A 24857-nucleotide genomic window follows, 5' to 3' on the forward strand; every position below is an offset into this window, starting at 1 on the left:
GTCAATGTTATTTAATTACTATGTATGTCAGATATATACATACATGTTTAAAAACACACATGTAGTGTATTTAGCTACTTGTAGAAGCTGTAGAACATATTTAGGCAGATCTATGGTTTCAATTGATAAATGACCTTCCTTCTCTCCACCCACTAATACAGATTAAACTCTCTCCAAACTTTAGTGGCCCAGTTTCAATCTGTTGTTGCAGCCAGAAAAATCAAGTTGTAGTAAAAAAAATCTTTACTCATTTTATTCATGTCCAATGGAGACATTTACCCAAGCTCATCCTCATCTCTGGGACTATATTAAAATTCTCTTCTCTTTAATATTATGAGCTAATAATAATATGGCCTTCACTGACAGTGCCTTTGATTTTGATGTAAATACATAGAACAGTTCACAGAACACCTCCAAATTTGCTCATTCTGACAAGGTCGCTAACTCAAATGAATAAAAATATTACATGGATTTACTGTCAACTTCTTAGGTGAAAAGAATGCTTCTTCCAGAACATTACAGTGAGAAAGATACCACAATAAAGGCTGTAAACTGTAGGGCAGACTATCACATTTCTTATCTCTAGAACCCAGCACAATGGCTAGCATCTATCCAATCCAAACCTAAGATTTCATCCCTGTAAGCAGGCTCCAAAAAGTAAACCTCCAACAAAGCTTACAGATAATTGTTTCAGCCACTTAAAAATCTTAAAAAGTTGCCTAGGGGCAGTTACACATCAAAAGACTTGAACTCAAGTCTTTCCAGACCCTGACACCAGTTTTTTATTTACTCCACAGCAGACTCTCTGATACAAAACAAGCTTTAATAATCAAAGACTCACAGAATAAGAACAGGTAGGGGCCTCAGTACAATCACCTAACTTTACAGAGTAAGGCAAAGGTCCAGAGAAGTTGTGACACTTTAGCATCCTAGGGAGAATTTTAACTCAGGTACTCAAGATTCCAGTTATTGGCTCTTTCAAACTGAACCTTGCTAAATGAAATGTAAAACATTAGTCTCTTCTAAAATAGTACTACTATACTTCAAACCACATAGGTTAGAATAAACGTTTGTTGTTAGATTTAAATTATGATGTCTATAAAACTTTCTAATATTTCTATATTTTTATGAGAAACTTCTGATATCTGCTGACTAGTTCTTACTGCAGCTTCAACAAGTTCCCATAACATAGTAAACAAGTTTCCCTGAACATGAATTTCAAATCCCACCATGAAGAATCACTTGGTACCTTGTCCTTACAGGCCTCTAGCTTTCCCTCCTGAGACTATCAATAAGACTACACAATCAAGTTTAAAGAGTGTGGTCAGTATAACCACCACACAGTGAACTTGTGCCCATCACTGCTAAGTGGCCACAAGAGAATATCCCTGAAGAAAGACAGTTCTGTCTGTAGTAGGGGCTCTTAAAGCTAGAGTCGGTGAACTTTTTTTTTTAATATTTTGATCATTTTTTTCAAATACTTAGTTTCTTTGGTAATCTTACTTCATAAAGACATTATTCTGAGAAGGGACTCAAAAAAAAAATGATACACATACACAAAGGTTAAGTAGCTATGGTCTAACAAAAAGTACCTAAATTAATAATGTTACCTGAAGCAAGTCAGTTTCAAAGTTCTTTGGGTAAAGCTCTTCGAAAAAGAATTGCCCGACTTTCTTAAATAACATTAACAAAAAGAATAAAGAATAATACAAGGGAGAAAAGCAATTTAAAAATGAAATGTGTTCCCAAAGCCACATCATCGGATGTAAAGGTTCCGGTAACCCGTAGTAGGAGGTTATAAAGGGTGATGATCTCTATTGGGTCCTCAGGTCAACTAACACTTATTTAATAACAGCTACGGTTAACAATGCACTTTAAGGTTTACAAAGTGCTTTACATGTTGCATTTGATGCTCATAATAATCCTGGGAGGTAGATGCTATTATTTTCCTCATTTTACATATGTAGAAACTGAGGCATGCGGAGGTTCAGTGACTTATTTGCTGCTCTACGTCACAGCTAGAAAGTGTCCGAGGCCGCATTGGAACCCAGGTCTCCCTGACTCCAGGCCCACCGCTCTACCCACTGAACCACCAGCTATCTAGGAAGTTCCTACTATGCGCCAGATGCAGCGCCGGAATCCCGGGAGCTCGATCCGTGCGTCCCTACCTAGCTCCAGGCACGGTGCTCCAAGCTGCCCGCCCCAGTCCCGGGTATCCCCGCTCGGCCGCTCCTTCGCCCGCTTACTTACCATCGTTCTCGTCGCTGTGCCGCCGCCGCGACATGCCGCCAGCTGCCCGCGCCCCCTTCTCCTCCGAGTTCCTGCTCCCGCCTCCGCGTCCGCCTTCCGATGGCGGAAACTCCGCGCCGTTCCCTTCACAGCGACGAAGAAGGGCGGAAGCTGCGATGGAGAGGGTGGCAAGGCGGCTGAGCTAAGGCTCGGAGCGACGCGGGGAGCTGCGGGACGCCTGGAGCGCAGACGCACTCGCACGCTGGATCTCGCGTGAGTGAGGAGGGGTGGGGGCGGGGATTTGGCTCCCGTTTCCACCGTCACTAAGGCGTCCCGTAAGGATCTCGGGAGGAGGGGCGGGGAGCGTTGTGTGAGGGCGCTCGACGAGGTTGGGGGAACTTCGAGTAGGCGAACCCAAGGGACCAACCTAACAAGGCCGCGGAGCGGGTTTCCGCTGCATTCTCCCTCCCCTTCCTCCGTTCCACCCCGTCCTGGTCTTCGCTCTCAATCTTCTTCCGGGAGAAAAGCAAGCCGGGAGAACCAATTCCTGAAGCTTCGGCCCCTGCCGGGTGGGCGCGCGTCTTGCGTGGGCAGAGGCTGGGGGAGGGGAGGCGGGAATAGATGTGGGTGGGAACTGAGGAGGAGTCTCCCCTAGCTCCTAGCCCGCCCGATGCTGAGGCCGTGACGCTCTAGCCCCCGAATACCTCCAGTCCTTCCATGCCACTCGTTGATTCTCCCGACTGCCCTTGCGCTTACCGTACATAGACGATTTCTGGACTGAGGGGCCGTCTCCAAAGTTCTGGCTGGGGGAAGAAACGGGAACGGGCAGAGGGAGCGCGGGACTGTTTGTTGCAGTGGTTGCCTAGGATAGAAGGGTCCATGAGTAGAAGCTCCGTGGAAGGATCGGACCCGGCCAGGTATGTACCTCCTTTAGTCCTTTCCAGGTGTCCTATTGACGGCCTCGGCCCCCACCCCCACCTCCTGGGCACTGTGCACGCGGCCCGACTGGACCCCGGAGGCACGAGGAGGAGGTGTTCTTTTGGCGCCACTCCAGTCCCCATCCCCGTGTAGCCCATGAATCCTACCCGCGCTGACAATAACTAGTTTCGCAGTCGCGCCTGGAAATTTGCAAAGCTCTTTACACCCATGTGTTCCTTTATTCCTTTCCCCATTGCAAGGTAGGGATTGTGAAACCCCGTTTTACAGAGGAGGAAACTGAGGCTCAGTTAATTCTAAAGATCCTTCAACAAAACGAGTTAGAACCTAATGTTTTTCACCCACCCGCCTCTTTATATGCCCATTTGAATATTGGGGAAAGCAAATGCACTAAGCAAGATAATTTCATCTTGAGTAAGGTAGGATTCCCCCAGCACAGAGACCTAAAGGGATTGTGAGATATCCTCTAGGAGCCTCTGTTTTGGGATCAAACCCAGAACGCTTAAGAGGCTACTGGAAGGGATGTAACCACTTAAAGGCTTTTGGCCTGTCCATTAAATCAAGAAAAACCAAGTAAGCAAAACGTGTAGTTGGATAGAGAACCGGTATCCATCATCCGTCCTTTGAACAGATTGAATTGGACTCAGAATTAAACAAAAGCCATCAGGGTCTTGAAAAGCTCTTTTAATGATCCCAATGAAGGCTTATTTTCTTAAAATACTAGTATTTAAGGGGTTATGTAGCTGGAATGCAAATTTGAAGAACTGAAAATGCCTATGAACAAAGAGGTAATGGAAAGACACTTAATGTGTATGAGTTGAATGCACTTTATAACAAGTGATGAACTTCAAAAACCTAGAGTATAGAAATAGCATCGGGAGGGGAAAATGGGTTAGTCAAATAGAAGACAGCCTGGGTGCCCTCTATTAGTATTATCTGGCAAAAGAAGAGGAACATTTTGCATATATTGGGTGGAAGCTGTGGCAAATTTATGGAAGGATATAAACGAGTCATATACCCTAGATAGGCAGGGATGAATTGTGGGGAGAACAATTTATTCTTGGAGGGAACATCAGAAATGATGACATCACAGATCAATTTGACTATTTTGAATAAGGTGGGGGGATCCCAGAGTTAGTGCTAGAAAGTATCATAGATAGCCTTTAGTCTAGCCACCTTATTTTACAGATAAGGAAACTAAGGCTTTGGGTCAAGTAGTAAGTGCCAGAGGCAGGATTGAATTCATATCCTAAGTCTCCAAAGTACTCTTTCTATTGCACCATACTTCATAGACAGCCTTTAAAGATGTCTTGATAATATTTTCAAAGTTAGGTACTGTTCCTGCTATATAGTCCAGGTAATGAAAAAGCATTACCAACAAATTGCTCCCCTTTTTTGTTGCAAAGAGCACCTTGAAGATCTACTTCAAATGATAAGATGGAAAGTCTGAATGTCCTTCTAAGATATTACCATGATAGGCCAAAACAAAAACCAAAAATCCTTCTTTATGTCATGGTAATATCTTAGAAGGACATTCAGACTTTCCATCTTACTGCCTTTGGGGGTCTTTTTTGTTTTGTTTTGTTTTTTTACCAGATCTGTAATTTCATGTTTTTTGAAATGCCGAATAAATTATTCTTAGTATTGAGAGGAAGAGCTGCAGGGACTCTGTAGGGGATTATAGTGGAGGAAACTCCCTCTAGCAATGTAAATTGAGAGCTTACCTTCTGAGAGAATTGTTGAGCATTTCTTGTGTAATAAGGGCATAGAATAGTATATTTAATGTTGGAATAGACTTAAGATGTCATTAATTCCTTTCTCCCTTTATTAGCAGACTTGAGGCCCAAAGAGTGATTTGCCTAGGGACCCACAGCTTGTATGTGTCAAAGTCAACACTTGAATAAAGGTCATCCTTAAGACCAAGGCTTACTCTATCCACTGTTCCACTTTTTCTGCTCTATTATATAAATGTATGTATGTAGCATGTGTGAATGTGCATATATAGATGTGTATGTGTATATATATGTATATATACACACACAAATATAGGTTATACATTTTTCCCTAAATCTAATATATATAAATTTGAGTGCAGCATATAGTTTTAGGTTCAGTATTATAAGCGCACTATAAGCTTCATTTTCCCTTTTAGCAAAAGCAGAAAAAAATAGCTTCACTACTGGCTGCTTTTATGCTGAAAGAGTCTGTGCCTTAAGTCTCTAGAGCAGTTGATTACTCTCACTTTCAGTATCCAAACAATTGATAATATTATCCTTTCATTCTCTTAGAGATAAGAGTTCTTACTTATTACTTACTTCAAAGCCCAAAGAAGCAATAAGGTGAAAGGGAAAAAGGAAGGAAGGATACCATTTATTTAAGTGTGCTAAGCACTGGTAATACAGATAGGAAAGTGAGATAATACCTGTTGTTAAAGAGCTCACATTCTAATGGATGGAAACATCCCAGAAAAGTACAATTTAAGGACCAATGGAAAACTCCCATGTTCCTTAGGGTACAAGGACAAGGCCAGTGCATCTTGTTTAGATTTATTTCCACAGACAGAACCATATTTCTGGTATTGAACCACTTGACATTGGCAAGAACTTTCTTTTCTGGATCTTAACTACTTAACAAGGTTGTAGAATCCACTACAGAGGCAGTTGTCCTATAGGATCTCCACAAGAGTTATTCCCCTGGGTAATGGTAGGCCAGGCTGGAAGCAGAACTGATGAACTAGAGGTGATCCTAAGCTGTTGTCTACCAGAATCAGTGCTAGCCTCCACCCACTTGGCACATGGTATGTCTTGGCTCTACTTCTGGATTTGGAGGTTAAATGATGTAAGGGTTAAAAGGGGTTATTTTTTGAAGGGTTGGACTTGATGATTTAAGAGTGTGGTGGTCAGGAATTTAATTAATTCCAAAGAGATTTATTTACAATATACTTACAAATTGTAGAAAGAGTGAAGTAAGAAATCAGAAAGGGATAAGGTAAGATTATCTAGCCTAAACACTAAGTAATTTATCTCCGGCCCCTTGTCTCAACCCAGGCAGGGGAGTTTAGTCCTCAACGGGGAGGCCCTTGGACCTGGGGAAGTTTCTTCTGAAAAATCCAGCAGTTCAGTCAGCTTTTCTTCACCAAGTGTCAGTCTAAGGATCGGGGTCTGAGGTCCAATCAGCAGATCCTTCTGCCCCTCTTCACCAGCCTCAACTCAAACGCATTAAGAATTGAATTCCTTCAGAAAGTTGTCACTCCCTTTTAAAGACATTTTCTCTTGTGTTACTTCCTGACTCTCTGCTCTAGGACTGCCCAGAAGGCAGTCAGTCCATTCTGATTCATCACCCACATGGGTCACAGACCTCCCACTCAGTGATTAAGTGGGATGTTTATACTTTTGGTGATTAGATCTAAAAATGGGCAGATCTCCATACTCAACTTTAAGTAGGGTGTTCTAAAAATAGTCAGGGGTTACAATTTAATCTTCACAATCAGGGGAGAATTAATTTAATCTTCACAATGATCAAATTCAAATCTTGGCCCTGCTACTTATTAGGCAGTGCAAGGAGTCCTTCCAGCTTTCATGATTCTTCTTCTTTCTTTCATATTCTAGAGAGCCACTAGAGGGCTCCCTCCATGAAGAATTTGTCCTGTTGGCTTGCTTTGACTGTGTCACTGGACAGAAAAGTAGATTTGGGTGATAAAGAATAAACTGGAAGTCAGAGGTGATGAATTCCGTGGATTACTGAGTTTTCTTACCCTTGTAGCTAAACTAAGTGCTGCCCATAGAGTGACTTGCAATAAGAAGAGAAGTGAGGAAACAGGACATGAGAGTGACTCATTAGCCATGATCTTAGCCCCAAAAAGCCTATTGAAATTCTGAGACCCAGGTACTCTCTGTTTTGAAAACAGTGTAGTGACAAGGAGTTAAAAGAAATATAATTTCAGGAATCATGGGATCATATATTTAAAACTAGGAGGGACTTTAGAAGTCATTTAGTACAACTCCCCTTATTTATAGAGGTCCAGAGAGGTTAGGTGACTAAGATCATTGGGGTAACAAGTGGCATGCTGAGATTTGAAATCTGGTTCTTTGATTCAAGTCCTTCACCCTTTCATGTGAAATTATTAAAACTGAAAATGAATCACATATAAGAGAAATACAAAAGGCCAAGAACTCAGATGGGGGAGAGACTTTTCTCTTAGGAAATAAGGCCTGATGGAGGAGATGGCATTGGAGCTGGCCCTGAAGAAGGGATGGGAGAGTGATGGGAAGAATTGAGGTTAGGGACTAGAGTGGTAGAGGAGGAGGACATTCTAGACATGGAATTTCAAAAGTGATGGGGTAGGAAAGCAAAGTGAGATATATGCTTGTTGATATGGCCCACATTCTTAATAATATGTAAATGTCATATTTGTGTTATAGATAAATGTTTTAAATGATAGTAAACACAGTTGTAAGCAACTAAAACTTTTTCAAAATTATTCATTTATTATACAGCACACAGAATCACAAAGATAGTAGAGCTAGAAAAGACTTTAGAGATCATGGTTTAATTGAAAGGAGGGTAGGATTTACAGTCAACCTACCACTTTTTCTGTCTGTTATTGTCACCAAGTCACTTATCCTGTCTGTACTTCAGTTTCTTTATGTATAAAATGAGTGGGTTGGACTAGATTACTTTTAAGATAACTTCTAGTTGCCATTCTTTAAACCTTTGAACATGTACAGATAAGAAAATGGAGACTGAGAAGTTAATGACTTTTCTTAGGTTGATGTGCAGGTGTCAAGTAGCTTAAATGATATTCAGATACAGGTCTTTCGATCCCAAGACTCTTTCTATAACACTACACTGACTCCTATATTTATGTAGTTAAGCATTCATACATATGCATCACAAGCATGACAGGTGTTTAGAATCATGCTCACTCTATGTCTTTGTCATTCTCTTGGTCTATATATACACTACTAATACTCATATCAATGTCACAACAGGTGCATAATGAGCAGAGTCCACTCTATTCCTGCCCTCACCCTGTCTCTTCATATATATGTGTATGCATATATATCTGTGTGTATATATGAATGTATGTAGACTATAACAAATAAAAATCTTAGTGATGTTATACTAAATGTATAAGTATTTATTAGTAAAGAGAAAGAAAGAGAGAAATAAGGCTCTTACAAGCCAAACTACCCAAAATTCTTGGCCACAGTTGCAGATCTTAGTTCCTGGATTCCCATGGTTAATTGGCTTCCATAGATAAGTGCTTGGACAGCTCCTGCACATGTGCCAACTATGAGTTATTTTTATGTTAATTTCACACATGACCCACACACATATACTTAGAATAGAGGAGATAAGAGCAAGTTAGTTAAAAATGTGCATTTTGTGCAGCTCTACTAGCAGACATCCTCAGGCACTTAGAAGCAAGCTGTACTGGACTTTCAGGTTGACATAATGCCGTTGATACAAGTAGCATTTGAATGATCCTTTCCATTTTCATTTATTCAAATCCTGACTTTTCAAATTATTTTAATTTATTCAAACACATTGACTCCTATTCTTGGAATGCTACTCTTCTTTAGGTTCTAGCTATGGAGCTGCCTTGTAAATCTAATCTACACACTGTGAAATTAGAGTATTCATTAACAAATCTACTTGGTGATGGTCTAAGAAAGAGCTGTCTTTTACTGTGTATAGACAGTTTTATAAATGTTTCATTGCTTTTACTGAAAATTACCTTAAAAGTTTATATTATTCATTATGATGAATACATTATATAAGGAATTCATTATAAGGAATACAAAAGACAGAGAAAACATTGAAGAATCTTATAATCTTGTGTGAGATTTAAGATTATATGCCATAATGAGAGAATTTACAGAAGTTAACAATTATGTAAATATTGGAATGATTCATGAAGTCTGAGGTCATATAGAAGAATTTTAAGTGAACGTAAATTGATCGTAATCACCAGTTATTGAAATTTCTTCCCTCTCTCCAATTCAGCTTTTAACAACTGTCAAAAGTGATATTCCTAAATCTTCTGGACTTTTTCCCAGAGCTAAGATGGACAGAATAAGGAAGAAATACCCTGAGTTTTCACACACAGAGCCGCAAAACGAATTTTGGAGTATCAGGACTAATAAGAGTTTGAAACAGTATTCCATCCCAAGACAATATAGAAGTACAGCAGGAATGACCTATCTCACTTGCTTAAGAGGGGAGAGCAATCTAGTGCACATGACATCTGGGGGAACCAGAAGCAGGGGATGTGGAATCCAGCTTAGTCCAGCACAGGTGGCATCTGGACAGAGCAGCTGTGGATTTCCCCATAATGAGCCAGCAAGGCCACCTCTTCAAAGTGTCTACCGAAGGACCAAAGGCAGCCAGGCTGCCCCCAAACACTGGAGTAGACCACAATACAAACTCATTCCTTCCACCCCAGGAATAGAGTTGAATATATAGGTAAGGTCACCCCCTCAAAAAAAAAAATTTAAGGATGGAAAAATGAGCAAAAGGCAAGGAAAAAAAATCTGACCTTAGAAAGCTACTTTCTAAATAGGAAAGGGAAAATCAAAATACAAACTCGATAGAGGACAACAAACAAAAAAATGGAAACATGCATAGTCTCAAAGGAAAATGTATCAGCCCCCCTCCCCCAAATTCCTGAAGAACTCAAAAGGGAGTTTAAAAACCAAATAAGAAAAGTAGAAGAAAAATTAGGAAGCAAAATAAGAGAAATAGTCAACAGCTTGGGGAAAAACTCATTGAAGAAAACAAATTTCTAAAAACTAGAATTGCCCAAATATAAAAGGAGGCACAAAAATCCACCGAAGAAAATAACTCCTAAAGTATCCAATCTCATCACTGCCCTGCTATAAAAGCTCTTGTAGTTCATGGCTCTTTATTGTGTCCAGGGTAAAATATAGATTACTCCTTATAGAATATAAAGCCCATCTTCACAATCTGACTTCATTCTACTTGGAGAGACTTTTTTTCCTATTATTCATCTTCACACATCTAAACTTGAGCCACATTGGCTTACTGACAACTGCTTACACTTGCCCTTCCCTCCTCTAGTTCCTGCCTCCATGCCTGGAATACACTTCCTATTATCACCTACCTCTTAGAATGCTGAGCCTCGATCCACTCAACTACCTAGCTGCCACAAACATAGTGTTTTAAGATTCATAAAATTCTTTACTCAAACATACTCTGCATTTTTTTCAAATGGGGTTAGAATATAAATACCTGACTTTATATCTAAACCTTATTAAAAATGGAAGACTACTGTGGCTATACAATAAAAGGAAGTTTTTTAAATCTATTTTTTAAAATTAGATTTTTTTCATTTAAATTGTTTTTAATTTAAAGCAAATGCTTTTTGTAAATGCAGAAATAACAAAATGTGGTACTAGAGTAATGCACCTGAGAGGGTGAATTCTGCTTTTCCTTCCTTCTGTAATTAAAATTTTAATTTGTTTTTAAAATGTCACATTAGTGATGTGGTTTGTTTTATAAACTTATACTGTAAAAAGCCAACTTGTCATAGTCATTCAGAAAGTAATTTTTGTTCCTTCAAGATACTTTATTAACATACGAAATTTCCACAAAAACATTCATAGAATTTCATTTTGTTATTATCTTAAACTGACCCATTATTTTTCAGCCCCCAGCCATCCAAACATCATCTGCCAAGAAGTGCTTTGCTCTTCCATAAATACATGAATTTTCAAATTGAACCTCAAGCATAATAAAAAATGATCTTTAAATAGCATATAAATTCATAGAAAATTTTCTTCTCCCTACCTCTATGGTAGTCTAGGATGGTCCTTTATCTTATTTCATAGAATCTGAAATAAGAAGATATTATATAGAATTGTCTAATATTGGTTAAATATGATAACACTAAGTGACCCATGTCCCTAATATGGCATTTTTTTAGAATGTCCAATTTTATTGGATATCATGTTTAAATGTAGTTAAAGAAAAAAGGCAAGAAGTAATCATCCTCTTCTAATTTCTTTATTTGTACCAAAGTTGCTTTGTATCTTAAAAAGTTTTAAAAGAATGCAATGTAGCAATACACTACTGTCTTTTATTTCACAAAAGTTTCATACAACTTGGTAATTTTGATGTACTCTTTGAGCTTATTAAAATGGAATTAAATTTTTGTGTGTATGGGTGTGTTATGTTTTATCTGGATAGTACATTTAGACTTGATACCAATTCTTTGTGACACATAGAATGAGCTCTGGACTTGGAATCAGAAGACATGAATTCAGATCTTACCTTAGACATTTATTAGTTGTGACCTTGAGGAAATTACTTAAATTCTCTCTCAGCATATTGTGAGTGGGTGGGTGTGATGTCTATAAATGTTAATTCCTATCATTCCCCAAAGGACGTGAGTATAAAAAGCTAAGAGTGGGAAGTTAAAGCATAGTGTCTTAAACATAGCAAATGTCCATTAAACGTTAAGTAACATGAACTCATTAATAAACTTTTAATTGCCCATCATTGAATTTTTGTCCCTCCAAAGACTCCCCTTTCTTTCAAAGTCCTAGGTCATTGCTAATTTCCATAGTGGATTATTATAGGTCTTTAACATTGGTCTTTCTATATTCCTTATCTAACAGGTAGTAATACACCCAAAGAAATATAAGGCTCACGACTGCAATAAAACAATGATGCCTTCTTCTCTGCTACCAGTCCAAGGAGATGACCTGGATTCCTGTATATTAAGATTTCCAGACTTGGATTTAAAAGACACAAACCTCATTTCTCCTAATAGTAGTCTCAGAGCTGAATTAGATGCTAATATGAGGAAAAAGTATGCCCATGCAAAGAAAAAGGTAAAAATGCTATGTTTCACTGTATTATATATGATTACACAAAGTAAGTCAGCATCAGCTCTTCTATGTGGTCTCAATCAGATTTTAGAGTTCTTTTTAAATACTTATTTCCTTTACTCACAATATCACACATAGTTTTGCAAATATACTTCAGTAATCAGGGTGCAACAATTGTTTGATTTTCAAAGTTTTCATTAACCCCAACTTTTAATTTAACTAAAAATAATGTCAGCTTCTTAAGAATAGGGAGTATTTTTATTTGTTTGGTTTTTGTTTTTGACTATCTCCACTCAGTAGCTAAATGACTTGCATGTAATGCTTAATATGTTAATGTTGGGGTGGGGCCAGAGTTGTGATTTCATTGGTCCAGGGAACTTCTGGTTAGGAAGCTATCTGTGCAGATCAGCACCTGTTTTTCAACTAATAGTCTTTAGAAATATACCTAGGAGCACTGAGATATTGATAGTGACTTGTCCACGGTAACATAGTTAGCATAAGTCAGAGGTAGGACTTATACTCTGGTATTTCTAATTCTGAAACAGGCTTTCTATCCAATACATTATTGTTGTTGTTCAGTCATTCCAGTCATGTCTGACTCTTTGTGACCCCATTTGGGGTTTTCTTGGCAAAGATACTGGAGTGGTTTTGCCTTTTCCTTTTCCAGATCATTTAACAGATGAGGAACTTGGGGCAAACAGGATTAAGTGATTTGCCCAGGGTCATAAAGCTAGTAAGTGTCTGAGGCCAGATTTGAGCTCAGGTTTCCTGACCCTAAATCTGGCACTTCATCCATGGGCCACTTGGCTCCCTGGCCAGTATATTTTACTGTCTCAAATTAAATATTAGTTATTGTTAATTTAATGGTGTCCCTTTTTTGCCACCTTTACATTCTTCTTTCATCTCTACATCCTAGACTAATAAACAATTTTATCTGCATGTAGTAGCAGTTTTTCTGACTAGTGATTTACATGAAAGTCATATGCAGAGGGATTTAAAAGGAGAACCAATAGTTTGAATTTAATGTAGGCCAAGACTTGATTTCAATTTAAGCCACAGCAATTTCTTTTTGATCCTGGGAAAATAAGCCAATATTTATTTTCTTGGGTTTAACTTACTTTTATTATTTTGTGGTCATATTACTTAATTTGATTTTCACAACTCTATGAGAGCGAAAGAATTCTTATTGCCACTTTACAAATGAGGGAACTGACTCTCGGGCCATTTAGATTTATCTAAAGCTATTTAGATACTTTAGATTTGTCTAAAGTCACACATTAGAGGACAGAATCACTCATGTTCAATTCTTGGCTTTGTTATTGTATGACATAAATCAAGTCCTGCAATTTTTCCATTTTATCATTGACTTTTTCATCCATATTGTATAAGCTCATTAGCTCTGTAGAGTTACTTATAGCAAGTTTGACCAAACATTGGTATAAACCATTGAAGGATATAAAATAATGACATAGCTCATGTGATATATATTTAAATATAATTTATTCCATTTTTTCCTATCCAAATTACATTCTTGTGTGCCACTACTTCAATAGCTCCTCTGCATAATTCAGAAGTAGATGTAGTTTTAATTTTAACAAGATACATTCTGTATATTAAAGCAATAATGTATTTATGTTTTTTAAAGTGTATCAGAAAACAAAATTATGAGTTCATTTTATTTTACAAGTGCTAACTGAATCACATATTAATGAAGTCAACGTGAAATAAACTGCTCCTACATACTTGTTTTTGGTCCATGATCTGGAAAGGTCATAGTCATTATTAGTCAACAGACATATATTACATTTTTAAAAACTTATTTTAATTATGAACTTAAATACCAAAAAAGAGCATGTATGTCCACTTGCATAGACCAAAAAAAAAAAAAAAAGATTCTCTATGAAACCATGAATCACATGTGCTTCCTTTTATTCTCTCAGCATTAAAATTTTTTTTTCATTGGTCTTCTTTTGGGGGGGAGGGTTACTACTGTTTACCTCCTTCTTGCATTCTTACCCCTGTCCTAATTAACTAAAAGTTTTTCTAGAAACATGGTCAATCATTGCATTGATCAGAGTTCTTAAGTCAATCATAGTTCTTTTTCTTTACCATCTTATTGTTCTTATATACATAGTATTCTCCTGGTTCTTCTCACTTTGTTCTCTATCACTTTATACTATTCAAGATTCCCTTAAATCATCTCTTGTCATTTCTTATAGTAGAATAATATTTCTTTACATTCATATACCTCAATTTATTTAACAATTCTCCTTTTGTATTCTGTTAAAACTCAATTAGTCCCTTTGAATCCACCTCTGCAACTTTTCTTGCATCCATCCTCTTCCTGTCTATTCCTATATCCCTCATTGCTAGTATATCCGAGACTTTTTTTTAAAAAAAAAAATAGCTTCCTTAAGGTTCTTCCTGCTTCTACTCTTTCCCCTTAAAAATCCATGGGAAATGTTCAGATGTAAGCTTGTGCATAGGGATTCTTTTACTCTTTGAATTTGTATCCCTAATGCCTGGCAAAGTAAGTGCTTCACTAATGTTAAAATCTGACTCTTTACTATTCCAGTTTATCCTTCATACCCTTGTCACAATAATATTTCTTATAGATGTGTTCATGGATCAGTTCTTACAGCTTTAAGATGAACATGCTAAAATTTTAATCTGCAAATTATTAATTTTCCTCAAGCTCATGTATCAGCCATGTCAAATCAACAAGCATTTTATTAAGTGCTTAGTAAGTACCAGACTGTATACTAAGCAAAATGATAAAAAGGAATGCAAAAACAATCCTTAACCTCAAGAAGCTTCAATTATCATGGTAAAAAGGGATGTGAACAACAATATACATACAAGATATGTACTGGGCAAGTTGGAAGTAACAGTACTACTATGTTTTTCCTAGTATAGAGTTAGGCATGATTGAGAATATTATGAATTATTTCCTTAGTTCTTCATATTCCCAAATTCTTTATTACAAATAACTCTAAGTCTCAAAATGAGATTGAAAAAATAGACATTGCTACCTATAGTATGTCAACAGACAGAAGCACATATATTACTACTTCAAAATAATTTTTAATCAAAAATCATGTATATTTATCTTTATACTGTGGAGAGAGATACAATCAAGATTTCTTTACTAGCTGTGTATGCTCTCTTCATTCACTGCACCACCTAGCTGTCTCTAGTAAAGGGAGAAAACAGTGGCTTGAGAAGTTACAAAATTAAAGGGAAACTTTTTTAAGTAAGGGAAATCTTATCTCCTAATAAAGGAATTGTTCTATGCCAATAAAACTAGTGTTTCTATAGAATTTCAGAACTGGGAAGATCATTAGAAATCACAGTTTATAGCTAGAGAAATTAAGCCCCAGACAAGTTCAATAATTTGACCTAGGCCTTAAAAAGCATCTTTATAGAAATTAACATTTCATATTGATACCTAGGGTACTTCACAATTTTTTTCTGGAATAAGAATGCCAGTTGATGCTATTTCTGATGTATTACAGGCATTTGCCCTTTTGGTCAAAACAAAGGAAATTCCAGAACCCACCAGCTGCTCTTCATCTCCCTCCAAAAGAGTGTGGTGGACATGCTGCCAGCAGATCTTCAAAGACCAAATTGGCATCCACAGACATATAGCTGCCCAGCACAGGGAAGATGTTTATCATCAGACCTCTACTGTTTTAAAGCAACTGGCTGCTGAGGCTGACACCCCTAAGCCCTGCAAATCTGCATTCAAGACAAATGGACTAAATGTGCCCCCTACTTGTAACCATCAAGTGTCTGATGACCTCCCAGATGTGAGCTCCTTTAGGCTTGATGAACTGATAAGGTTAGATTTTCTTAGTTTGGCTTGAATTTTTTTAATCTATCCAGTTATCTCAGTAACTGTTACCTATTTAAAATGGTACGTTTTTCAAATATTTAGAAATATAACATCTGACAGTATTGTCACTTAAATGACTTTTACAGGTACTCTGCCTTGATCTTTTAAAATACAAAATCTTTTTGAACAATCATTTGATGAAATTATTTCTTGTACATAGTACATACTTCCTTGGTTTCTTAAACAGCATAATGAACATAATTTAGCTTTTTTTCGGTTAGTTTGACATTTTGCACATTAATGCACTGTGCTATAATATAGTGATATCCTTAGAAGATTGAAATGTATAGAGTTTACATTGTATCCTCTTACTATTTTATTCACCTCCTAACCTGTTCCCTTGCTTTTTCTGAGCTGCTTCAAACTCAGAAATAGTTCTCCCAACCGGGGGGGGGGGGGGGGGGGGGTTGCAGCTGGGTAGCTGGGTTGCTCAGTGAATTGAGAGCCAGGCCTAGAGACAAGAGGTCCTAGGTTCAAATCTGGCCTCAGACACTTCCTAGCTGCGTGACCCTGGGCAAGTCACTTGACCCCCATTGCCTAGCCCTTACCACTCTTCTGCCTTGGAGCCAATACACAGTATTGACTCCAAGACAGAAGGTAAGGGTTTAAAAAAATAAATAGTTCTCCCCCATCTTATTCTTCTTCCCTCAACAAATTAGAAGGTATCTTTGGCAGTGAAGAAAGGTAAGAATAATAAAAATAAGTACATTCAGTTCTAGCCAGAGACCTGAAATATCATGCCTGGTAGGTTGAGATTGGTCATTTGCATACTGCAAGTTAAAAAATTGTTCTCGTTGCCTGCTGTCTCTCAGTCTTCTCACCAGAAGACCAACAAACATGGGGAAAGTACTAGAAAACAGGACTCTATAGAAGGGAACAGCAGAGGTTAGGGGTGGCCGCAATACTAGTGATGAGAAGTGTGGCAAATGGACGTGTCAAACAACAGACTTCTTTTTGGAAAAGATAGTCAGTGACAAAGAAGTAGACAGTGCAACTTTTCAGGCTACAGACTCATAGGTCCAATAGCCCTTTAAGTATTTCAATTCTGTTTTCCATTCACTCCAATGATTTATCGAGCATTTGATATGTCCCAAGCCCAGGGCAGCCCACAAAAGGGTCATGTATGTGACACATACTAAGGCAATTGAAGACTAAGGAGTTGTCGGCTTTGTAAGAGCTCGAATCATATTTATTTGGGGAATCTTCTCTAGCACTTAACACAATGTTCCGCATATAGCAGGCACTTAGTAAACATTGTTTAACTGAACTAATACACTTAACAGAGGGGTAAGAGATCTGGTGTTTTTTCCTGGTGACAACAGAAGGCAGCAGAGTGCCTTACCTGAGACCGAAAATCTCTACCTAAGGTAAAGCAGCTCCTAGGAATTCACTGATTTAGAACAGCAGGAAATAGGGAAGTGATTAGAGTAAGAAGCACCAACCAATCAGACAAGAAGGAAATCCAGACAGGCATAATTCTGAATATAGAGTAGGCAAATATTTGAAAACTAAAGAACAATCAGAAGCAAATTTGACACTTGCAGATGTAAAGATAGATATAGGGCTGAAAGCATTAGAAAATTTTAAGGGGTCATCAAGTCCAACCCCACCCCCCTTCTTTTTACAGATGAAGACTGAGACCTAGAGAGACCTAATGACTTGTTTGCTGAGAGTCATTCAGCTAGGAAGTGACTGTAGGTGTCTGAAACTATTTCTTCTTGATGCTTACCCCAACACCCTGTCATAGCTTCACTGATCTTCACTGGACTAGATAACTTGGTTAGAATAATAATAGTTGACATTTATGTATCACTTTAAAACTTACCGAGGCCTTTATATGTGTGTTATCTCATTTGATCATTAGAACAATCCTGTGAGGTAAGTGCTAAAGTTTCGTTATCTCCATTTTACAAATGGGACTAAAGTTGAGAGTAGTCAGATGACTTGCCTACATATATATACAGTGTCAGAAGCAAGATTTGAACTTGTACTTTTCTGGACTGTTAAGTCCAGTACTCCTGACCCTATAACATACTGCTCCCCCCACAATAGCCTTGAGCATTCCTTCGTTTGTTTTCCCCTGCTAGGTAAGTACCTACTAGGCAAAAAAGGAGGGAGAGGAAATTTTAAAAGGAATTTTTTTGTGTCGTGGTTGTTTTCTTGATTTTACTAACATTAAAAACTCCTCAGTAATCCCAGGGCCAAGTATAAAAATTAAAAATAATATATAATACTTCAAGTATTATATTTTTAAAGTTCATTATCTGACAAAATAGAATCATGTGACTAAGTTTTCTACCTGCTCAAAATGCCCACTCCCCCAAAGCTGCAACAGAAAAGAAAAGAGAGCTAGACATGGAACTCCACCCAATATATATCCTGTCAGCACATAATGACAGGAAATGAGTAGGGTACTGAGAATTGTAGTTTTGCTGGGGATTGTAGTTTTTACAGTAACAGATAAATTACACATAAGATATCAGGAGGGAAGCTTTAAGATTCTTCTCTTTCACAGAGGAACAATCTTCCTAAGAAGCAAAAGCCAGGGGCAATGAAAAAGAAAGTGACTGGAGGACCTGCTTAGGACTGAGAAATGTCGTTTGGGCATTTATACTGGAAGAAGGTTCTTTTTCTCCCTTGCCCCCAATTCTTTCTTTCCTATTGGCCAGCTGAAACTTAACTCTGTCCATATTCCAGTACCTATCCCATTCCTTATCCACTTCTTCCTCAAATTACTGCATTTCATCCCTACCCCCAAACATGTTGGAGCCACCCACCAATAGACTGGAGTTGAGGAAAATCTTTGTTAAGATAACGATAAGGGTAAAAGTTTTCCTGGCTTCCTAAATTAGAACTCTAAACTCAGTTTCCCTTAGAGCCAGTCAATAACAAGCATTTATTAAGTGTCCACCATATGCCTGACAAGGTGCTAGGTACACAAACATAAATAACAAAATGATAGTGACTCTCAAGGAGTTCATATCCCAATAGAAGAGATGTGTGCATATATGAGTTTTTACAGAATAAAGAGAAGGTAATTAAATATAAGGTAGTTTAGGATGGAAGACACTAGTAATTGGGATATCAGAAAAAGCTTAATGATGGTAGTATTTGAGCTGTGTCTTATAGGAACAACAAGTTTCTATGAGGTGGAAGAGGGGAGGGATTGCAAGGGTAGAGGCATGGGCAAGAGATGACAGAACCATATGAGATAGAGGAAGCCAATTTGGGTTACAGAGTGGAGGAAGGGGAATGGTATACAGCAAGGCTAGAAAGGTAGGTTGAGGCCAAGTTTTGAAAAGCTTTAAAAACCTAAACAGAGAAGTATATATTTTATCTCCAAGGCAGTAGAATTATAGAGCAAGATCATATTTGGTTATATGGAGTTCTGTAGGACACTTCCAGAACATCAAAATAAGCTTTTGTTGACTAACCTGGGAACCTAGCCTTCATTTATACTGTTTCTATGGGAAAGTACACCCGGTTACTTTATGAATAGACTTTCAGAATATAACCTGTGTGTTAATGGTGGACTTTTTATATTCAAACAGGATATGGATGACCTTTCAACTAAATCCTGTAATTATTCAAGTCTGGATAGCCAGATTTTGATCCTTGTTACTGGATTTCATTTCTATCCCAAAGGCCTTTTAAGATTGACTACTTCAAAGGGAAAATAACATAGTAAGCAACTGCTTTTTTCTACTCCAGGTCTAATGGAGGCCAAGAAAAGTCATTTAAAAAGCTCTTTGTTTAGCTTCACCTTCACTGACTTCAGTTAGTCACCAAGTCCTTAGTGAATAAATGCTATTGAATTGTCCCTCTTTGGGATACATTGATAACTCCATTAAGGAATCTTCTGGCAACAAAATTCCCTTATAATGAAATTCCTTTGAAGCAGAGTAAGCATTTTTAGCTACATAAAAGTACCTCAGTAAACTGATTCTCTTCTAACTCTAGATAAGTTGTGAAATATCTCCCCTTTTGTTCCCAGGCTGGTAACTCATACTTCTAGAATCTCTCCCAATTTTAATTCTTTATGCCTATTCTATCCTTGGTATCAAAACAGGGAAGGATATGATATCTGTCATATATAGTCATTTGTTGACTACCCTTAAGTATAAATAACTTAGGTGTTTCTTCTAGTATCTTCATTTAAAGTTTTATATCTTTAACTGAGAGAAATTTTAAAAATCAGTAAGTGGGTAGGAAGAAAATTTGTGGAATAAAGAAGCCCCAGAAATCATCTGTGGTTTTATTCTCTTCAATTATCACCCTCCACCACTGTGTTTCCTGAGAAGAATGAACTTAGCTAGGCACCATAGCTGTTGTGAATCAGAGGAATCTGTGTATTTACCCTTCTTTTTTCTCCAGACCCTCTCCCACTCCTTCCCCTCTGTCCCAAGTCTTCCAGTTGTATAATCCAGTACATTTGATATTATGTTTGTTAGTAGCAATGAAATTTGACAATTAGACAATTCCTCATTCCGTCTATGTAATTATTAATGTGGCAATGAAGTTTCTGACCTTTTAAAAAAGATTATCTTTGTCTTTGTCATTAGAAATATAGATAAAATACATTTCCCCTGTAGGAACTTTAAGACTAGTGGGAATGTCTCCCAAGGAAACAGCCCAGTAACATAAGAGAAGACATATAACAATACTATAAGGATAGGGACAATTGATAAACTCTAAAATAGATAGAAAGATGTCATAGAAGATCTGAGTATTAAAGAATGATTAACTTCTATATGAGAAAGGGGAGAGTGGACAAAAGTATCAGTTGTGCTTGTTGCAAGTTAATTTCTGACCTTATTCAGTTTTGTACTGGGGATGTGGTACTGATTGTGATGTTTGTTTTGTTTGATATTTTTGCAGTACACAAGATAGCAATCAGGGAGTAGTACTATTATATTATTGTTACTGTGATGTAGAAGATCCAGAATGGGTTTGTGCTTGGCAGAAAGCTCTGTGCCAACACCTGCATCTCAAAGGAAAGGTAAGATTTTTTTTCAGCTGACATTTTCCTATATTCTTCTTTAGTGTAATCATTATATAGGCAAACTCCACTTAGAGAAAACCTCATAGAAAAAAAGTTAGTACCTAAATATTTATTAATCAAAAGACCAGAGTTTGTTAACTATTGAATTTTTAGTGTTTATTTAAAGTATAGCTTAGTTTTATAAAACTTTGATTTATATACAGCTTTTCAAGAACACACCTACTTTGTAAAGTAAGATTTATGTGTATTTTTTGTCACTGCCCTGCTAACAGTAGTGGTAAGGTATTTCAACTCATCTTTTGCTAATTGAATGTCTGGAATTTTTTAAATTAAGAGATGTTTTTAAATAAATGGATCCATTACTTAATTTCTTCTAGACAAGCAGTGAAGTATGATGGAAGAGTGCTGGATTTGGAATCAGCAGGCCTGGGTTCTAAAACTGCCTACCTGTGTGACCTTGGTCAAATTACTTGACCCCTCTGGACCTAAATGTCCTACAATGAGAGATTTGAACTTGATGAGCTCTGAGGTCCCAAGAAGCTCAAACTCTATAAACCTCCCCTGGCTATCATATCCTTCAGGCAGCTGATAAAGTTTCCTCTTCCCTTTGTACCTCCCTTGGGTTTTTGTGAGGAAACCACTTTGTTAACTACATAAAGTACTACTTAAATGTGAACTATTAGTATATAGCTATACCACAGAGGTAGTATGGTACAAGGCAAACAGTGCTAGATTTCTAGGAAAAAATTGAATTAAACATTTTTTAAGCTAGGCATGATGGCACACCCATGCTTTAAGCAAGGTTGGTGTACAAACCAAGATCAGCACTACTACTGGATTCAATAATTAAGACTTCTATATAATTACAAACCATTCCTTTCAAAACATACATTCTAAAATTTTTCAAGCAATCAAGCCAGACTCTCTTCCTGAAATCATCCTTAGAGCATGTATAAGCTCCTTATAGACTTTTTGAACTTTCTTTTAGCTCTGTGTGGTCAAAGTTCAGTTATATATTATTTTAGAAATGTAAAATTTTTTAATTGAGAAGTACTTTACCAACCACAAACAGAAGCGATATAAAAGTCAATTAATGTAGGGACAAACAAACTGCTTTTTATAAAAATACAGTATATCTGTGCACAGCTGAAAAAGCTCCCATATAGTTTGAAGTAGTTTTCAAAAACAAAAGCCATTTCTGAGGGCAAGATTAAATCTTCCCCGAAATTTCACATAAGTCAAAAGTAGGGAGTTTCAGAAACCCATATGAAATGACAAGAATTTTTTAAAACTCAGCTTTAATTGGAAATATAAAAAAGAAAACGGAGTTGATGTTTAAAAAAAATCATTGAAACAGTTGGAAAGAACATGATAAAGCAATCATATTTGAAGAGGCAATAAAAATGTAAGTTTTACTTTTCCCTTGAATCCCTTGGCTAATGGAATTAGAGTAGAAGCCAACCTTTTTTTTCTCATATTAAAATTGAAGGTTAACAGAAATGGTCATATGTGACATTTTTTGGTCTTCGTTTTGTAGAACTAATATAACTATTCGTGTATATATTCTCTTTAAAATGTCATAAAATGATACCATGATACCCCTTAAATTTTGGAAATGGATCACATGTTTTTAAGTGCATGGTACATATGCCTATGAAAATTCTTACCTAGAAAACTGGTTTCAAATTCTCATGAGTTTAGACATTATACCAGTAGTTTTAGTATCAATCATTGCAATAATAATTCATTTTAGATTATACTTTTATAGCTACTGCTAGGTGGAACTCACTATTCAGATGACTAACCTACCTAGAGCTCTGCCCAAAGAAATAAAAACCTAGTTATCAGGCAGTTTCACCTATAAGGTGAAAAAGACATGAACTATAAAGTACCATTTCAGTAAGACTCTAGCCTTGAATCAGGGAAAAGAAAGAAAGGACCAGAGAATGCAATGAATATAGATTCATTCTAGAGAGAAGAAAAGTTTGAGTAGGGAAATAATTCTGAAAGATGCATTTATTTGTGGGATTTTCATATCTTAAATTTCCAGAAACACTGTATGTAGACTATGGACCTCCCTTTTATGCCAGTTGATGTAGGTAGTTTCCCAGAATTCACTTCCATAGCCACATATCCACTGTGGCTGGGTAAAATATTTGTCTGCCCAGGAGTTTCTTTTCTTTTCTTTTTTTTTTTAAGTCCTTACTGTCCATCTTAGAATCAATACTGTGTAGTGGTTCTAAGGCAGAAGAGTGCTAAGGGCTAGGCAATGTGGGTTAAGTGACTTACTCAGGGTCACTCAGCTAGGAAATCTGAGGCCAGATTTGAACCTAGGACCTCCCCTCTCTAAGCCTGGCTCTCAGTCCACTGTGCCACCCAGCTGCCCTGTGCACAGGATTTTCAGTAGAAACATAAATATTTTTTCTTTAGCCACAGACCACTGTTAGATGGTCTATCTTAAATCATATGATATCCCAGTTGTACTTATTCTCTTTTGTTGGGATTTAATGGTTTGGTGATTCTTATATAGAAAATTAACAGAATAATATATTCTTAGTTTGATTAGTTGTAATTATTACCTTTGTCATTTTTTATTTTTTTTTTAGGTTCGGATTGCTACAGAAGGAATCAATGGAACAGTGGGTGGGAGCAAATTAGCAACTGATCTTTATATGGAGGCCATGCTTTCTCATCCATTTTTTAAAAATATCTTATGTAAGGAAGATTTTAAGGTAAGAGCAATGGCAATAAATTTCACTTCATCTGTCTTCTTTCCCTTAAATGGTCATTTTCATACTAATGTACATTAAAACCTCATTTAATAAGAATCCAGATGATGAAAGACTTGGTCTATGAGTTCACCAGAAGGAACAATCTGGTGAGCAAACTCCTTCTGCCAGCAAAGGCCGGTGTCTTCTCTGTAGTTTATAGCCTTACAAAAAAATGTAGAGTACTAAGTGACTTGTCTAAAGTCATACAACCAGTATATCTCAGAAGCAGGACTTGAACCTTTCTGGACTCTATAACCGTAGGCCATGCTATACTTTTCTGAAACTTTGAAATAATCAGAATCTTTTGAGCATTTGACTTTAGGGAATAAAAGCAAATTATAAGGAGACAAACTTTTTTTTTAAAAGGAGACTATTTAAGGTAAAGATAGTTCTTGATATGAAGCGTTCTTTCTCATACGTCCCTCAGAATTGCCCTGGATTTATTGCATTGCTGCTAGTAGAGAAGTCCATTATGTTCGATTGTGCCACAGTGTATCAGTTTCTGTGCACAGTATTCTCCTGGTTCTGCTCCTTTCACTCTGCATCACTTCCTGAAGGTTGTTCTAGTTCACATGGAATTCCTCCAGTTCATTATTCCTTTGAGCACAATAGTATTCCATCACCAACAGATACCACAATGTGTTCAGCCATTCCCCAATCAAAAGGCATCCCCTCATTTTCCTTTTTTTTTTTGCCACCACAAAGAGTGCAGCTATGAATCTTCTTGTACATGTCTTTTCCTTATTATCTCTTTGGGGTACAAGCACAGCAGTGCTATGGCTGGATCAAAGGGCAGACAGTCTTTTATCGCCCTTTGGGCATAGTTCCAAATTGCCCTCCAGAATGGTTGGATCAGTTCACAACTCCACCAGCAATGCATTAATGTCCTCACTTTGCCACACCCCCTCCAGCATTCATTACTTTCCTTTGCTGTTATGTTAGCCAATCTGCTAGGTATGAGGTGGTACCTCAGAGTTGTTTTGATTTGCATTTCTCTAATTATGAGAAATTTAGAACACTTTTTCATGTGCTTATTGATAGTTTTGATTTCTTTATCTGAAAACTTGCCTTTTCATTTCCCTTGCCCATTTATCATTTGGGGAATGGCTTGATTTTTTTTTTTTTGGTACAATTGATTTAGATCCTTATAAATCTGAGAAATTGAGACC

General features: G+C 37.3%; 2 protein-coding genes across 6 annotated transcripts in view; one reads left to right on the forward strand and one right to left on the reverse strand.

Moving 5' to 3' along the window:
- The window catches only part of NCBP1 (nuclear cap binding protein subunit 1), a 51413-nt gene extending 49030 nt beyond the window's left edge, over nt 1-2383 (reverse strand). Inside the window, exon 1 of the mRNA XM_007498029.3 lies at nt 2251-2383. Coding sequence (XP_007498091.1) covers nt 2251-2284 — 34 coding nt within the window. The 5' untranslated portion in view covers nt 2285-2383. The remainder of the gene's footprint in view (nt 1-2250) is intronic.
- The window catches only part of TSTD2 (thiosulfate sulfurtransferase like domain containing 2), a 37685-nt gene continuing 15192 nt past the window's right edge, over nt 2365-24857 (forward strand). For 2 of the 5 annotated variants that reach the window (XM_001372527.4, XM_056806680.1), the window contains exons 1-5: nt 3009-3146; nt 11808-12023; nt 15536-15861; nt 20794-20914; nt 23524-23649. In XM_001372527.4, the coding sequence (XP_001372564.2) occupies nt 11856-12023; nt 15536-15861; nt 20794-20914; nt 23524-23649 (741 nt within the window). In that variant the 5' untranslated portion in view covers nt 3009-3146; nt 11808-11855. Of the gene's footprint in view, nt 2503-2660; nt 2799-3008; nt 3147-9174; nt 9634-11807; nt 12024-15535; nt 15862-20793; nt 20915-23523; nt 23650-24857 lie in introns of those variants that run through there. The other 3 variants (XM_056806678.1, XM_056806679.1, XM_007498030.3) reach the window with 3 other exon arrangements.

This window comes from Monodelphis domestica, chromosome 7, assembly GCF_027887165.1.
Source record: "Monodelphis domestica isolate mMonDom1 chromosome 7, mMonDom1.pri, whole genome shotgun sequence".
NCBI classification, from domain to species: Eukaryota; Metazoa; Chordata; class Mammalia; order Didelphimorphia; family Didelphidae; genus Monodelphis; species Monodelphis domestica.